The sequence below is a fragment of the Tachypleus tridentatus genome, chromosome 8, assembly GCF_004210375.1.
Source record: "Tachypleus tridentatus isolate NWPU-2018 chromosome 8, ASM421037v1, whole genome shotgun sequence".
NCBI lineage: Eukaryota > Metazoa > Arthropoda > Merostomata > Xiphosura > Limulidae > Tachypleus > Tachypleus tridentatus.
Window position 1 is genome coordinate 137,894,311 of NC_134832.1, and position 18,295 is coordinate 137,912,605.

The following is an 18,295-nucleotide window of genomic DNA, read 5'->3' on the forward strand; positions in this document are numbered from 1 at the left end:
GATAAGAAATTTTGTTTTGTTTGACTGCACCATAAGAAAGGTTTTCGAAAAATATGTATTATATCTAGATTACTTGGTAAATTCCTTTTTACTATTACATCTAAGAAAGACAAGCTATTATTTTTCTCAATTTCATAAGTAAATTGCATAGATGTTTCTATAGTATTCAGATAGCAGGCAAACTCAATGCTTTATTGCCATATCTCCACAACAAGAAAGTGTTATCTACATATTTTAATCCGAATATCAGGTTTATATTTTGCATTATTTATGACTATGGTTTAAAATACAATCTTATACAAGTCATACAACAACGGCGAAAGTGGCGATCCTATAGCTAATCCTTTAATTTGACTGTAAACATAATTGTTTATTTTTAAAATTGAATCTTTCACACAGTTCTTTCTTAAATTAAGTATAACATCAACTGCTGGAGTTTTATCTTTTTATTTTATTCATGCCAGCCCGGCATGACCAAGTGGGTTAAGGCGTTCGATTCCTAATCTAAGGGTCGCGGGTTCGAATCCCCATCGCAACAATGATGCTCGCCCTTTCAGCCGTGGGGGCGTTATAAGTGACGATCAATCCTCTATTCGTTGGTAAATATTAGCCTAAAGGTTGGCGGTCGGTGGTGATGACTAGCTGCTTTCCCTCTAGTCTTACACTTCTAAATTAGGGACGGCTAGCTCAGATAGCCCTCGTGTTGCTTTCCACGAAATTTCAAAAATCAATCAAACATACTTTATTCTAAAAAAACTTAATAGCACCTTCTACGGGAACTTTCGTAAACAACGATATTATGTCAAAGATACAAACAACTCGTTTTTAATTAGTTCTATATTTAAAATTTTACCTACAAATTCTGGAGTATTTTTTAAACTATATATTTATTTTTATTTCTCAAAAACGAATATTTTTTTAGCCATTTGATATGACGACGCTATTGGCCTATAATTTTTATTCATTTTATGTATCTTTGGAAGTCCATAACATATTGTAGAAATAAAACTAGCTGGAGTTACATTTGTTCTCTAAACCACTTAAAGTTAAATAGTTTTTATCACTCGTTTTTTACTGATTCATAATACTTACTTCTACGGTTATGCGTAAGTTTTTCCTAAGTACCCTCCTCTAATAGACTTTCAGCTCCTTTAATATAGTCACATTTATTAAGTATTACAATTGTCTTCTTTTATCTGTTTAACAATTAATAATATGTTTCTCTTAACGATTTTATGACCTTCATATCAGTATTTTATTTAGTTACCATCGGGTTAAAATTGTCTACAAGTTTTTGACATTCAGTTCTAATTACGTTTTTACAGTTCTCAAAGTTTACAGTTATCCAAGTTAGTTTTTATATCTGTTATCAGTTCTTCATATTTAAACTCGATAAGTTACAAGCACATCCTAATCCTTTATTTAACACATCTTTATTACTAAGAATTACTTCTAAGTTATTTAGAAATTTGGGATATTCTGAAAAAAACTTGTATAAGCTTCAACTCGATTATTTAACTTAGTGTCTTCATTTTCGTTCTCGTTGTTACTCTGTTGTGTTACTCACAGTATGCCTCTCCCAATGACACAGTGGTATTTGTACGGACTTATAACGCTCTAATCCGGGTTTCGATACCCGTGGTGGGCAGAGAACTCATTGTGTACTTTTGATCCCTAATAACAAAGACAATATGTTAAATTTTGTCCATTCTCTGCAGTCATGGTCATAATGCTTTTCTTTTGAATAGACGATCCGAAGACATTGAAAACGAGTCCCAAAATGACGAAGCCAAACAACATTGTGTGAAGGAACAAACACAGCTAATCAGTATTGGAATGTTCCTGATGGTCGTATTGGCCTCTTGTTGGGTGAGCGTCGCTCATTTGCTCAATTCCACCTATATAAATAACGTCTACGTCAGAGTGTTGGTGCCTAATTCATCAAGTCCAGCTGGTAACGAAAAGGACAGTTCTGCTATTGCACATACATCTACGATGACGTCATCCTCCTACGATGCGCCCTTATTTACTACCTGGTTTTGTGCAATTTGGAATGCTTTCTTCTTCCCGATTTATATGGGAGCGAGGCTTTGCTCACGTACGCCACCAACTGCTTGCAGCAAAGTGCTAAAGTAAGCTAAACCATTAACTACGTGTTTATGATATTTATGTCGAAGCTGAAAACAATAGCAGTTTGTACGTAATAAAGTTCTTTAGCTCACTTACTTTCATAATATCGGAAAGTAACCACAAATCAGAAAAGGCAGTCAAAGGAGACCTCAGGGGACCTGGCCCCCCTAAAAATGCATGAATATTGATCACATATTATTTTTTGGGTTTCTTCCCATACTACGTCTTGTGTCACTCAATAAAACGTCTTTTACACTTGATTTGAATTAATGACAATTTAAATAAAAATTTAGATCAACTTCAACTTTTTAATTTATTGGCTTCCCTGAACATTTCCTCTCTTCCCCCCTCCTCCCCCAACGACTGTAAAACCTGACTATGCCAAATACATTTACATTATTTCTTTTTCACAGCTGTGTTGGAGGGTTGTATCCAAACCCAACTAAAGCTATATTACTGTCAATATATTAACCTAACCAGGATGGAAGAAGGGGTAAGTGCCATTCCACTTCAAACATTTTTAACAAAATGACTTCCCACGTTCTTCACTTTCCTCTTCTTATTAAGCCCAACATGGCCAGGTGGTTAAGGCACTTGACTCGTAATCTGAGGGTCTCGGGTTCGAATCCCCATCATACCAAACATGCTCACCATTTCAGCCGTGGGGGCGTTATAATGTAACAGTCAATTCAAATATTGGTTACTAAAAGAGTCGCCCAAAAATTGGTGGTGGATGTTGGTGACTACTTGCTTTCCATCTAGTCTTACACTGCTAAATTTTGGACGACGACTAGCGCAGATAGCTTTGCGCGAAATTCAAAAACAAATCACACCAAAAATTTTCGAATTTACAGTTGTCAATCATCCTCCACTTTTAAGAAAATTAAGTGCGAGTGGCTGCCAAACTATTTGTTAAATTGTTACCATAATTTCAAAGACTATATTTTTACAACCAACTATAGCGTATCATGTCATTATTTTATGTTTTCTATTTCAAAGCCTGCGTACTTAGAATCAATGACACTTTATCACTATCTTTTGTTTTCTATTTCAGGGGCTGTACATTTATAGTCAGCTACAAGTATTAATGCGTTTTTCACTTCTTTTTTTTTTACAGAGAGTGCGTCGAAGGGTTTCGAGAGAAAGGTTTTACCGTTGTCCAGTTTCTTGGCCGCTGCGGACTCTTCTGTCTACTGTGGGTCATCTCAAACTACATGTTTATCCATTCATTAAGAATCCTTGACACAACTGTCGTAGTTGCTTTGTATTCTTCAACCGTCTCTTTTGTGTATTTGCTATCTTGGGTTGTGCTTCATGAACAATTTATTGGAATTAGGGTTAGTATATTAATCAACTTACCATCTTTAAGGTTAGTATATTCATCAACTTGCCACATTTAGTGTTAGTATATTCATCAACTTACCATCTTTAAGGTTAATATATTCACCAACTTATCATCTTTAGAGTTAGTATGTTCATTAACTTACCATCTTTAGTGTCAGTATATTCATCAACTTATCATCTTTAAGGTTAATATATTCATCAACTTATCATCTTTAGTGTTAGTATATTCATCAACTTTCCATCTTTAGGGTTAGTATATTCATCAACTTACCATCTTTTCGATTTTCACTAACCGAATTCCGTGTCCATACTAATTTTTATTATAGCAGTGCTACTTAGGTGTTTAACGTGAAGTTGAAACTGATTGTTGTTGCACTGGCGAACACGCACCTGAGGAGATTAATACACACCAGTTGAGGAGGTATAAAATACAGCTTTACACTTCTAACTGTTTAATGTGTAAACATATCATTGTAACTGACAGTTTTTTTACCTTCTTGTTTTCTTTGGAAATATATCACCAGTTCATGTATATTTGTTTTTCTTAGATAGTGGCTGTGATCTTGTGCAATACAGGTATTTCACTCTTGGCTTACATGGATGGAACTTCCAGAACTATAACACTAGGGGGCGTTATTCTAGCATCAGCATCAGCTGTTGGCTCTGCAGTATATAAGGTTAGTAAAGCACTATGATTTGATCATTTTAACAATTTCTAATTGATATTAAATCTCCAAAATTATTTAGTCAGCAAGACTTAGAGGGATGAAGGAAGACATGATTATAAATATATATGTGTGTGTGTGTAGCGGAACCATTATGTCTCGTTAGTGCTAATGATAGGATCTACACGTTCGTATTAAATGAGGAATATGATCATAAAGATACTGGGAAAAATATACACAGGAATATATGAGGATATCATGTTTGATAATGATCATTGATATGTTCTGAATAGTTAATATTTCCTGGACTTACTCCGCTCACTTTAGAAATGGCGTTACAATAGAGTTTCGAGCATTTATTTTCTTTAACAGTTTTCCTTCAGAAACTCTTATTAAACTTTATTCTAATAAATATTGAAGGTTACTTTATTTCGATAAAGTGCGCTGGTACAAACGTCAAATCCTCACATAATGTGGGCGTTGGTAAAACGACACCACCTTCTAGAATATTGTGTATCACAATAGTAGTCGTTTTCTGTATTTTAAAATTTTCGTGCGAAGCTTCACGTGTTTTTGTATACACAGAGCCGTTTGCAGTTTAAATTGGACTGATACATTGTCGGAAAGGAATCGACTCAACAGCTCTCACCAGCAACTCTTCAGCTACTATGTCTGACCGAATGGTGGGATTTGACCTTCACTTTTATAACGCACCCATGTCCTCAAAGTGCGAGCGATTTTTTTTGTGTCGTAACGGGTTTCAAACATTGAACTTCTGAATTCACAGTTCAGGCACGTTAACCAACAGCCGATAGCGTGCTAGCTCGATTTTCAGAACATCTAATGCACTTAGATATTTTTTAATAGAAGCTAGCATATAGTTTTTCCGAAGGATTTTGGGGGGGGGTTGAATCCATTTGTGTTAGTTTTCAAACTTTATCTGTCAAGTTTAACGTTTTAAAGAAATGGATAAACAAAATATCCACCAGAAAACAGGACGAAACATAAGTTACAATGTTTAAAAATCATTTAAACATTCTTGTCCCAATGATTTTAAGGAATCAAATCAAATTTCTCACTTATTAAATCTTATGGCAACGTTTTGGCCTTCAAAATACAACAAAATGAATTGACGGAAAAAAATAAAGCTTCAAGTTATTATTTCAAAATAATAATGTTAATTTAATAAGAGATACTTTATGATATGTGTGTGTGTGTTTTTCGTATAGAAAAGTCACATTGGGCTATCTGGTGAGTACTTTACTATACCTTTAATCGTTAAGCCGTAATAAAGATGCAGTTACATAACATTATCTTATGGTATCTTAGTTCATTTAACTTAATGAAAAAAGTTCTAGATTCTATATAAGTGCATTTTAAAGAAAACTTGATTATAAAAGGTGTAACAAAATACCTCTTAACGAATTAGATGGTATTACTGTTTTGATGTACTAATACGGCGCCTTCTTCTTGGTGGCCATTTTGTTAGGATTCAGCTTGAAGGTAAGGTAAAAACATTGCTCTAGGTTGTAAGAAACGTGCAATTTGGATTCAATATTCCAAAAATACGGGCATATCAGAGCTTAAAACGTTTTTCTATGACAGTAGTATGCAAAATTAGCTCTCGTTCCGTGTTCTGGTGGCCATTTTGTTTTGTTTGGTTAAGTTTGGTACACAGAAGTGGATTCCGCACTCCTAAGTTCCTTATAAAAAAGTACCCGTGAACTTTTACTCAAAAATCTCTGAACGTTCTTATAGAGACACATTTTTTTCACATTTGAAACTACTCTGTAGTACGTTGATGTTGAAATCGTGATAAGTTTTTGTTTGTTTCAGTATTTCACGCAAAGCTACTCGAGGGCCATCTGCGCTCGCCGTCCCTAATTTAGCAGTGTAAGACTAGAGGGAAGGCAGCTAGTTATCACCACCCACCGCCAACTCTTGGGCTACTCTTTTACTTACGAATAGTGGGATTGACCGACCCATTATAACACCCTCACGGTTGAAAGGGTGAGCATGTTTGGTGTGAGGGGGATTCGAACCCGCGCATGATAAGTCTTAGCATGTTTTAAGTGTTTCAGTCACAGTACATTTCATTTGGTAGGTGTTCAAAGTATGACGTGTTTCAACAGATATTATATGTATTATTATGGTAGGTGTTCAAAGTATGACGTGTTTCAACGGATATTATATATATTATTATGGTAGGTGTTCAAAGTATAACGTGTTTCAACAGATATTATATATATTATTATATAATTTCATTTTCAAATTGTTTATTTTCGTCTCAAACTAGCTACAATTAATTGTTCAAATGATCAAGTAATTTGATATTTTGTCGGATGACACTGAGTAATTTTACGCAAATTTATAACAGAAGTTCTGCGTTGGTTTCACTAGTATAATTAGCTCTTCTTGAAGGGACATTATAAAAGTTAGTCACCAGAACAGTTAGTAACAGAATAGTTAGTAATTTTACGTTGCTTTTGCAGTGTCTACGTAACATGAACTATATTTTAATTTGTAGGTATTTTTCAAGAAGTTCATAGGCGAGGTGACCTTTGGTCAGCTTTCTCTGTTTTTCACTCTTATTGGTTTATTAGACGCTTTTCTGATATGGCCTCTTTTTGTCGGCTTATATTTCACTCATGTTGAAACCATATTTTGGAATCAACTTCCATGGCCTTTACTAGGTGGCGCTGCATCCCTATCATTGGGTAAGTTTCGTAATTTATTGTGTTACTTAATGTCAAGGTTTATTAGCATTAAAATTACTTTTTCTCTTAGGAAGGTCTTAGAATAATCTCGTTAAAAGGTATTTCATTAATTTTATATAGTGTTCAAACGATCATTCGATTTAAAATCCTTTGGCTTTTACCGGGTGATGTTGCGTAATTCTTAGTAAATATATATTCTATGGATCATTATTTTTATATGTAACTTCAGCATAGCGAAATTTTATTTTGTTTTTAATGGCTCTTCTCGTATTTTCATAAGTTTTTATCCTTTTATATGGATACATATAATTTCACACTTCTGGTGAGCTGGAAATATTGTGATTTTTTATTTGAAATATTTGTTATCTGGAATCAGGCAATTTTTTGTTTTGTTTTGTTTGGGAAAATAATATTGAGTATTGAAAATATATCTCAAACAACCACGAAACAAGAGTCGGGAGTTTGTTTTCATGCTGTACTGTAATACATGATGTAATTAGATATTAAATTACTAATGTTTAACAGAAAAGATCTGCAAGTACATTTGATTTTAACTGAGAGTCTTCGTATCTCACTTCACGTTACTTTTAAATGAAAAGTCAAGGTATATAGATACTTATAGATATTGTAGCACGTGCCACGTGATATCTGAGACAGAGTAGCTGTACAAACAACTCTTAAAAATATCTTGCTTTTATTTTCAAACACTTCTGAGTTCGCTTAACGAAAATTCTGCCCGGCTGTATGTTTTACTGTAGTTTCAATTTAAAAAAACGGTTAACATCATTGTACCAATTTAGTCTGAATTTTTTTTTTCAGTGGCCAATCTTTTAAGCAACTTTGGAGTCTTATGGACGTACGATGTATTTTTAACCCTTGGTCTAATCTTGGCAGTTCCGGTTTCAGCAGGTCAGTTTTCATAATAACAAGTAAAAAGATCTGTGGATAACTAAACTTATTAAAAGCTGCTGTTTGCTATAGTGAAACTCGTGTACTTCCCAAATGTGTTATTTCTTCTTTTTTTTATTTTAGTTATTGATATCCGGGTGTATGGAGTGGTATTCAGAGGTATGAAACTGGTAGGAGTTATCCTCATTGATATCGGCTTCCTGCTGGTACTGTCACCCAGCAACTGGCCCGAATACCTCAATAAGATATTATTGGCACGAAAAGAACCTACAGGAAAGAACCCGAAAACAGCTAGAGGTGGAGCAGTCTAAAGGTCAAAGGTCACGCCTGAGGGACTCTCAGTGGACACGTGAAATAAATTTTATTTAACATGAAAATCTATTTAAAAAAAATGTAAGAGGTACAGGCGTGACAATGTTTATCAAAGTGTATTGTTGCATAAATTTCAAAGTAACCATTTAACAACTAAGTAACAGCCTGTCTGTCACTGACTTTAACTGCCTTTCTCTCAAATATTGCGATCATCAAACTCTTTCGATTGATCACTTTACCTGCTAGATAAAGTTACTGATGATTTGACTTTGATAAACTTTTCAAAGAAACGGAATGGAGAACGTTTTACTACTTGTAATTTCAAAGCTGTTTTTCTTTCCACGAAAGAAATAAGGTTTCGTTTCAGGATGACTTTCCACTTTGCTCAACTAATTTTGTAAGGAAAGCACAAAGAGAAAGAGCAGAGGATACAGTTTCTTCTCTGATTACCTTTTTCGTTTCACCACATGAGAACAGGAAGTATTTGTACAGATTCTATTTTAAAGGTACAAGAATTTCACTTTATACTTTATCTGGGTGAGGTTCATACTTTTATCTTGTTGAGGTTCATACTTTATCTGGGTGAGGCTCATACTTTATCTGGGTGAGGTTCATACTTTATCTGGGTGAGGTTCATACCTTCCTTATCTGGGTGAGGCTCATACTTTATCTGGGTGAGGTTCATACTTTATCTTGTTGAGGTTCATACTTTATCTGGGTGAGGTTCATACTTTATCTGGGTGAGGTTCATACCTTATCTGGGTGAGGCTCATACTTTATCTGGGTGAGGTTCATACTTTATCTGGTTGAGGTTCATACTTTATCTGGGTGAGGTTCATACTTTATCTGGGTGAGGTTCATACTTTATCTGGGTGAGGTTCATACTTTATCTGGGTGAGGAGTTCATACTTTATCTGGGTGAGGTTCATATACATACCTTATCTGGGTGAGGTTCATACTTTATCTGGGTGAGGTTCATACTTTATCTGGGTGAGTTCATACTTTATCTGGGTGAGGTTCATACTTTATCTTGTTGCTCATGAGTTCATACTTTATCTGGTTGAGGTTCATACTTTATCTGGGTGAGGTTCATACTTTATCTTGTTGAGGTTCATACTTTATCTTGTTGAGGTTCATACTTTATCTGGGTGAGAAAAAAGAATAGAAAGCTAATTCCAATCTGTTAAGCGTAACAGTGGTTGATCTATACTGGCGAGTTCTATTGCATCAATGGTCAATATTACAAAGGCAGTGTACAATTATGCTAAGGCTATTTAGGATTTTAATGCCAACGCTTATCTTGTTATGCAACTAAAACGTATTTCCAATTTAATAAAGAAACGAATACTACAGGGAAACTGTATATCAGTATGTATCTCCAGTTCATCTTGTCCTATGAAATGAAGGCTAATGACAGCTGTAAGTTTACGAAGCATATTTCATGTTTTTTGGTATCAGTTACAAATCATCTTCAGAAAAAGAAATACTCGACATTATTTGTCCTCTTTATTACTTCTTAACAACTTGCCAGAATTTATTCTTAAAGTTCGTGTTGGTTATGTGACAAATCCCTGAAGGTCTGATGTTTCATTCAGCACTGTTATGTAAATAGTTGCACATTTTCGTAACGTCAGATTATATTTACAACCTTTGGACAACGAGATGATGTTCTGATGAATTGATGGAATAAAAAAAACAACGGAATTTTCATCCCTAGTTCAATCTTAACAGTCAATGACTGTTCGATTAGAAGTGAAATTTTGAAAACCATCTGGTGACTGCTTTTGAAAGCCATATTACAAAGATGCGCACCACCATGAGTTCTAAGCCATTGTTAGATTTTAACAATTTCTAGTCTTATAATCTTTATGCTCTGATTTTTGTATGTAAATCTTAACTAGTGTATCTATTGTTTACCAAGGAAATGAACCTTTAGAAACTTGAATGTTTGTTGAATGATCACTTGTGCCAGTATTTCTTCAAAAATAGTTGCTTTTAAAATATCTTATCATGAACTTGTACGTCTTTTTCAATTCTGAAGTAATGTCTTACGAAAACCGGTGTCCCAGCAGAAAAGCGATTAGTTTGCGGATTTGCAACGCTAAAATCAGGGTTAGATTTCTCACAGCGAACACAGCAGATAGCCCAATATGTATTTGCTCTAAAAGAAAAACAAAACAAAACGATTTTAAGCGTTATTCATTTGCAAGTGTTACTGGTTAGAAAATCCACGAATTTATCTTGCCAATATTTTAAGCTTTATCACAAACGAACATATATTTATGTGTGGTCAAATCAAACACTTTACAATCTTGGTTATAATTTCATTGCCTACTACTCATGTCTACTCAAATTTTAAAATGTATATTATATACATTTTAATATACATAATACTGATGTGCACAGCGCGGCACATCAGCGGACTCCCTCACCGTTAGAAACCGAATTTCGATACCCTTAATGGGCAAGGCAGAGAGCCCATTTTGCAACTTTGTGCTTAATTTCACACAAACAAACCGTATCAAACGTCAACTGAACCTATAAGCCCGCAAGCAGCTAATAGGGTTTAGTCTCTCACATGATCAGACTGGTAGAGTGTATCCAAAATAGGGTAAAACTTTCACACAGCTACGTATAAGAAAGTTAGTAAGATAAGATAAGCAGAACCAGAGGTCAGTTTGCATTTTTCAATTTCTGCGCAAGCTACTCGAGGGGCTATCTGTGCTAGCCGTCCCTAATTTAGAAGTGTAAGACTAGAGGGAAGGCAGCTAGTCATCACCACCCACCGCCAACCAACCTTGAGCTACTCTTTTACCAACAAATAGTGGGATTCACCGTCACTTTGAACGCCCCACCGTTGAAAGGGGCGAGCATAGTTTGGTGCGACCGGGATTCGAACCCGCGACCCTCGGATTACGGGTCAGAACGCCTCAACACGCTTGGCCATGCCGGGCGAACCAGAGGTTAGAAATCATTTTCACAACAGCTACACATAATGACAAGCTTCACCTCCAGAACATAAAATAATCGTTGATTTCCCTTTAAAATTTTGGTACAAGAAATTGATTTTCAAGTTATGAATATTTCTGCATTAATTTTTATTTGTTTTTTTCACTGTAACGAATGACGTTAGTAACTACAGTGTAAGTTCACATTGGAACAATTCTTGTTAATGGCTTGCAAAAAACAAAACGATTACGTGGTATGTATCTTTGATGTTAAATGTTCAACAGTAAAATCTGTTATAGACAAGAACCCTCAAACCTCATTGGTCAAATACTTATTATCTCGCGACGCCAAACTACAATATAGTAAAACTAGAAGCGAATCTCCCTGGTTCGTTGAATTTGTTTCTATTCGCTTGATAAGAGTATAGCGCGCCACCTACAGTGCATGGGAGGACCAACTATTTTCAGCTTACAGATAAGTCATAGCAATAAATGGACCCTTTACGTTTTTTTGAGTAGTATGAAAATAGAGTGTATCGAATCGCTTAGTAGAATAGGTGGTCCGTGAGACAGTAGCCCTCAGACACCCGTCTGGTACTAAGAATCCAGTGTGCCACATCCATTATGTAACTGATCTTGTTTCGTAGTCGCTCTGGTTCTCTCTAGCTACTGTGCCAGCAAGTAACACACAGATTGTATGAATCGTTAACTTTGATCAGTTGACAGCAGGATAATATTTGAAACTAATTTCGCGCTTGTTACGACATCAAACGACAAAGTAATTAAATAAATAACTCTAACGTTCGTAATAAAATTCAATATATTTGCTGCTTCTACAATCTTCCAAGCTAGGTAAACTGGTCCTTTATGCATATCTAAGGAGCTAGGTTAACTAATCCTTTATATATATATAATCAGCTAAGTAAACTAGCCCTTTACGTATATCTAATCAACTAGTAAACTAGTTCTTTACGTTTTTCTTATCAGCTAAGTAAACTAGTCCTTTACGTATATCTAATCAACTAGTAAACTAGTTCTTTACGTATATCTAATCAGCTAAATAAACAAGTCCTTTACGTATATCTAATCAGCTAAGTAAACTAGTCCTTTACGTATATCTAATCAGCTAAGTAAACTAGTCCTTTACGTATATCTAATCAACTAGTAAACTATTCCTTTACGTATATCTAATCAACTAAGTAAACTAATCCTTTACGTGTATCTAATCAGCTAAGTAAACTAGTCCTTTACTTATATCTAATCAGCTAGGTAAACTAATCCTTTACGTATATCTAATCAGACAAGCAATAATAACAATCTAAATTTTTCTACACGTTGCTGACTGTGAGACCTTCTTCAGATATGAGAACTCGTCAGTGTGGCTGGTTATTGTGATGAAAAAATATTTTAGTTGGTTTTTAAGTGCTGGTTTTCTTGCAGTGCGAAACATTTAATATACGAATCACTACAGATATAGTAGGCTTAACATTCATTATAAAAGCTATAATAGACTGCAGAGGTTTCTCTTAATTAGCCTATCGTGGATTGATTTCATATTCAGCCCATCTGAAAATATATGGGCTCTAGGCGGGCGAACAAAAGATAATTTTAACACTATTTTGACACACCTCTGAAATCGATAACAGACGAACTAAAATACTTCGATTTTTTTTTTTAATTTTGTATAAATCTTAGCCTCTTTCTGTTTTCACAACAGAATAATTAATTACATATCATTTGAAATTCTAATCGTATTCTTAAAGGCCGATAAAAATAATCATATGTGATATACACCAATACTGAACTCATGTTAGTTGCACCTAACAAATGAATTGGAGCAAAAAATATTATTTTATAGTTTAGAAAGAACTGTACTAATATTATCAACTAGAATGGCATCCTATGGGCACATAGGCTAAAGGGTGAGGTCAGAGAACTTTAGGGTTAAGGTACAGCTGTCTTTTCTGACCTACTGACCAGAGTAAGTATTTTGTCTGGATTCTGGATTTGAATAATGGAGTTGATTGCTACTTCTATAACACGCTCATAGCTGAAAGTCTGAAGCGATCTTGAAGCTTGCGCTCTGAGAATGAACGAATAATTTTGGTTTATCTGTAAATAAGTTCAAGTTTAAGGAACAAGGCCTGGTCAAACTCCGATAAAATATTGAAACATTCGAGACGGCGTTTTACAACCAAGTGAAATGTTTATTGATTAAGCTACACTTGGAAACGCGCATATTACACAAGAGGCGTGTTATATTGCTGTACTATAAAACGTACAGTAATGGAATGAAAAATTTAGTTCTGTAGTTGTTTTTTAATGGTTTTATATAACAGAATAAACTACTTAAGGTCTGCGAACACGATAGAGTATGGTAGAAATGAAAATATAATACAGTAGAAAGGCACGTGAGAATATGAAAGACTTGATTGGGTACAAGACTATGGAAACGTGAGAATATGGAAGACTTGATTGGGGCCTGGCATGGCCTAGCGCGTTAAGGGGTGTGCTTCGTAATCTGAGGGTCGCGGGTTCGCGCTCGAGTCGCGCCAAACATGCTCGCCCTCCCAGCCGTGGGGCGTTATAAAGTGACGGTCAATCCCACTTTTCGTTGGTAAAGAGTCGCCCAAGAGTTGGCGGTGGGTGGTGATGACTAGCTGCCTTCCCTCTAGTCTTACACTGCTAAATTAGGGATGGCTAGCACTGATAGCCCTCGAGTAGCTTTGTGTGAAATTCCAAAACAAAAAAAAGACTTGATTGGGTACAAGACTATGGAAACGTGAGAAAAACGTTTCTGCAGTCTTCAAACATGGTTGTCACAACTTAAAGATTCATTTCCGACACTATAAATTGACCGTTTTACATCACTTATGCACTTTTTACTTTGTATAATCAATGGAGAATAGATAATTAGCACATGTAACGTCTTTGAAGCGCGTAGATTTGTTTAATTTACATGGTTAGCAGTAGGTAAAGAATCAATACTGATAAAGCGCTTAAGTTGCGTGGATGCAGTTTATATGTTATATGCTTAATAAGAAAAACAAATAATCAGTGCAAAAAGTGGACTATAATTGCGTGGATTTAGTAAACAACTTATATGACTAACGAAAAATAAGTAATGTGTACTTATAGCACACTGAAATTGCATGTGTTAATCTGTGTATTCACATATTTTTCAAACTTATATTGGAACTACGTACTATCGAGATTATGCTGTCAAAATAAATGACTAGTTCTGGCTACAGCTGTGATATCTCTTTTATAGGAAAACCAGTTTATTAAGTCTGGCTTCAGTTGTTGTAACTTGAATAGCTTCACGTTGATGTCGTAACAACAAATAATCTCAATTCATTGTAGCAATACGGAACACATTTTGATAAATGTAAACACATTCACATTTTATCTTATATTCCCGCTTTCTTTCGAATATCAATGCATGTTTCTTCAACTCACATGCTTTTGTGTCGAAAGTGGTTTTAAAATAACCCGTTTTTTTGTTGTTGGTTTGTTAATTTTCTCTAATAATGAAATTTATGCCGACATCGAATTCAACCTATATTATTCAGTACTGTTTGGTTACGGCGTTACCATAGCAACACTATGCCTGCCATAACACATCAGCAAGTTTCCCTGAATGTTACACATATGTCTGGATTATTGTTGTTCCTGCCGGGAAAGAACAGTCCGGAAAAGTTACCGTATTGATTGATCTATTTTACAGCCTTCTGTCTTGTCGGAAATACACCTGCAACAGCTGCTTTGTGTAACCTGTTCTCGTATCTCTGATAACAAAGTAAAAAAATATTACATTCTAACATAATAGTATTATACTTTCCATAATTTTCCTTTATTTTTTTTTCGCATTTTCTTTAATAATAAATGAAATAAATTGTACACGTTCACGGACTTTCATGAAACTTAACGGTCAAATAACTCGGCCGAGGGTATTGTAACAGCGCCATCTGTTTGATTGTTGTTAATTTTGCCTTACTTGTTAATAAATTGAATGTATTATTTTATTAAAAGTTCACTTATGTCTGAAATCAGCTTCTAGTGTGATGTTATTATTAAGTTTGTTCTCTTGTTTATAAACATAATTACAAAGTTAACAATAAGTTCAGAAGAAACGACCTTTTCTCTGTGGATAACATTTGAAAAAATTCAGCATACGTTTTACCATCGGTGGACACAACAGATAACCCGATGTGGTTTTGCTATAAGAAAACACACTTGCATTTTATCATTGCACTTTCCTCTTAGCTAGAAATACAAGAACGGTGCGATATAAAAATATAGGCTTACATCAAATATTTCTTCTACTAACTAGCCATGATGAATCTTGTTTGTTTTGTTTATATTTGCACTTCGCGCAAAGCTACACGAGAGCTATCTACGTCAGTCGTTCCTAATTTAGCAGTGTCAGACTAGAGGGAAGGCAGCTAGTCATCATCACCCACAGCCAACTCTTGGGATACTTTTTTACCAACGAATAGTAGGATTGACCCTCATATTATAACGCTCAAGGCTGAAAGGCGAAGATGTTTGATGCGACGGGGATTCCAACCGTGACCCTCAGATTATGAGTCGATGCCTTAAACAGCTAGTCATGCCAGGCATATTTTAATTGAATAAAAGGATTTGACCGTCACTGTCACTGCGCACACACAGCCCCAAATATCAGATCGCCGTCTCATGGCAACAGGATATGAAAAATAGACCTTTGGATTCAAAGGCAAGCATCCTAACCCGCCGAAACAACTAAAAGGTAAAAAACATTCTTTGAGAAAAATAATAGATAAATAAAATCGAAAATTTTGTTCGGAATCTGTGGCAGGAGAGACCCTTTGAACGGTGGAAATTATAATATTTATCCATTAGAGCCATTATAATATTATGTTTTATAATGATAATATAGGTATTAACAAACTGCAACACCAACAACCAGCCTCGTGGCACGAGAACATGAAATCAGACATTGACTGAAATAAACATAAAAGGAAATGTTAGAGATTTAAGAAAATTAACAATAAACTTAAAGTGATATGTTACTCTAGAGCTCAGCGCTAAGCGGGTGGCTTAAAGGACTAATATTCGGCATTCGAATCTTTCCAACGAAAAGAACGCAGATAACACGAGTCTGCGATATTTTTATTTTTCTAAACTTTTAGCTGAATCTGAAAACGGCATTCATTTAATCCAGGCTCGGCATGGCCAGGTGCTGAAAGCACTCGACCGTAATCCGAGGGTCGCGGGTTCGAATCCCCGTCACACCAAACATGTTTGCCCTTTCAGCCGTGGGGGCGTTATAATGTTACGGTCAATCCCACTATTCGTTGGTAAAAGAGTAGCCCAAGAGTTGACGGCAGGCGGTGATGACTAACTGCCTTCCCTCTATTATTACACTGCTAAAATAGGGATGGCTAGCGCAGATAGCCCTCGTGTAGCTTTGCGCGAAATTCAAACCAAATCATTTTTTTTCAAACACGCGCAGAATTATTTTAAAAATGTCATAACGCAATACATAAAAGACTTACTACAACACGTAGTTTTTGGACCAAAATACGTAGATTTCACATTCACAAAACCAAGATGAACGACAATATATGTTTGTTTAACATCAATGATCTACCATTTCCTTCGGCTTATTTTCTATTTTCGTTAACAAACTCGATAATAATAAAAATGTTCATTGCGGTAAGCGAAATAATAATTTGATCGAAGTAAAAGTTTTTTTTCTTCCCGATTAGTAGAAATGATTACGTGATGGAAAAAAAATGTGATATTTTTTTCTAAATCAACGTAGCTGAATTATGGAAAATTTGTTATTAAAATCAAACCAACTTTTATCAAGTTTAAATTCGCAGGACCGTGTTACACATTTGTAGTGTTGCGTTTAGAAATAAGATCTAACATTATTGATCAGTAACGTATAAAAATTAACCAATAATGATGGTAATGTATTTTAAATAAACAATGACTGGAACTAGACAACGTGGAAGAAAAATATAGAACAGAAATTGAGACATTACGATTAAAATGTTTTAGTGCTATTATAAAGTCAGCTGGATTTTAACGATTGCCAATAATTGTTCATTTTAAAAGTAAAACGTCAGCAAATAAAGAATAATATGCCGTATTAAGATTTTCTAAAAATGAAACATAGTAGAGTATTGAATTCTAAAGATCCATTACACCTTGTGCAACATGTTTCAACCTTATATGGACTGTTTCTGTTCGGAATCTAAAAGTGGATATCAGTTTGGAATTTGTTTTCAGGAACTCATAGGGTTAGGAAGCATTTCAAAGGTTCTCCAACGAGGCTATCAATATTAGCCTAATCATCTGCGTTTAAAGAGAACTGCGAATATGTCTGTTTTCTCATAGCAAAGTCACATGGAGCTATCTAGTGAGCCCACGGATGGGAATCGAACCCCTGTTTTTAGCGTTGTAAATTCGTAGACATACTGCTGTGCTAATGTAGGGGCGCAGGAATTGTGTTAATTTCGTTATTAGGTGACATATTGATGTTGTATTTCAATCTGGATGGAAAAGCAGTTACTGGTGGACGTTCTTCGTAGTTTAAACCCAAGAGGCATCTTCGGCAACAAATGGGCTAAACGACCAAGCCAAAGACTAAGTTTTAGGTATAACGAGCCCTATTTCAAACTTCAGACCAGAAGGAGAGTGTAACCATTCAGTAGCACCACCGCTCACGCGAGTGAACCGAACAGCGAAGTTAACTGTCACATTTATAACGCATCCAGAGCTGAAACTCTGCAGCATATTCAACAGCCAATGTGGCCAGAACGTTGAATTTCGCATAAGCAGCCCAGTAAGCCTCACTGAGTCTGGAGAAAGTTAGGTGGATACTTTAATTATGGACTGTAGGTGATTATAGACATCAAATACTTCTTCTGGGATCAGTCTATTACAACTTCTAATATTTTAGTTTAAACATATTTTGGTTGTTAGTGCTGAGGAAACTGACTTCTTTTAGTTTCAAACAGATATAATTGAAATAGCTTAAATTACAATCTACTCTTTCAAAATATTTATAACAGTAGCTGTATTTCTGCAAGTTCCCCGAAAGTGTTCTCTTTCAAGAGTAATAAATACTTATTTCGTTACTTTGGAAGCTCATGTGTCTGTCGTGCTGCGTTGTGCCTAGAGGTGAATAATTTTACTAGCTATTGGTGGCATTCGCACGTTTTACTGACGTCTACAGCACAAATTGTAACGGTAAGCTTCTCTTATGATGTCATTT

At 35.3% G+C, this 18,295-nt stretch overlaps 1 protein-coding gene across 1 annotated transcript; it reads left to right on the forward strand.

The window, feature by feature from the left end:
- Window positions 1-1,570: 1,570 nt before the first annotated feature.
- LOC143224025 (solute carrier family 35 member F3-like) lies at window positions 1,571-8,076 on the forward strand. The gene is made up of 7 exons (XM_076452487.1): window positions 1,571-1,593; window positions 1,719-2,132; window positions 3,248-3,467; window positions 4,023-4,151; window positions 6,667-6,856; window positions 7,676-7,765; window positions 7,889-8,076. Exons 1-7 carry the CDS (start codon window positions 1,571-1,573, stop codon window positions 8,074-8,076), a joined length of 1,254 nt encoding a protein of 417 aa, XP_076308602.1.
- Window positions 8,077-18,295: the final 10,219 nt, after the last annotated feature.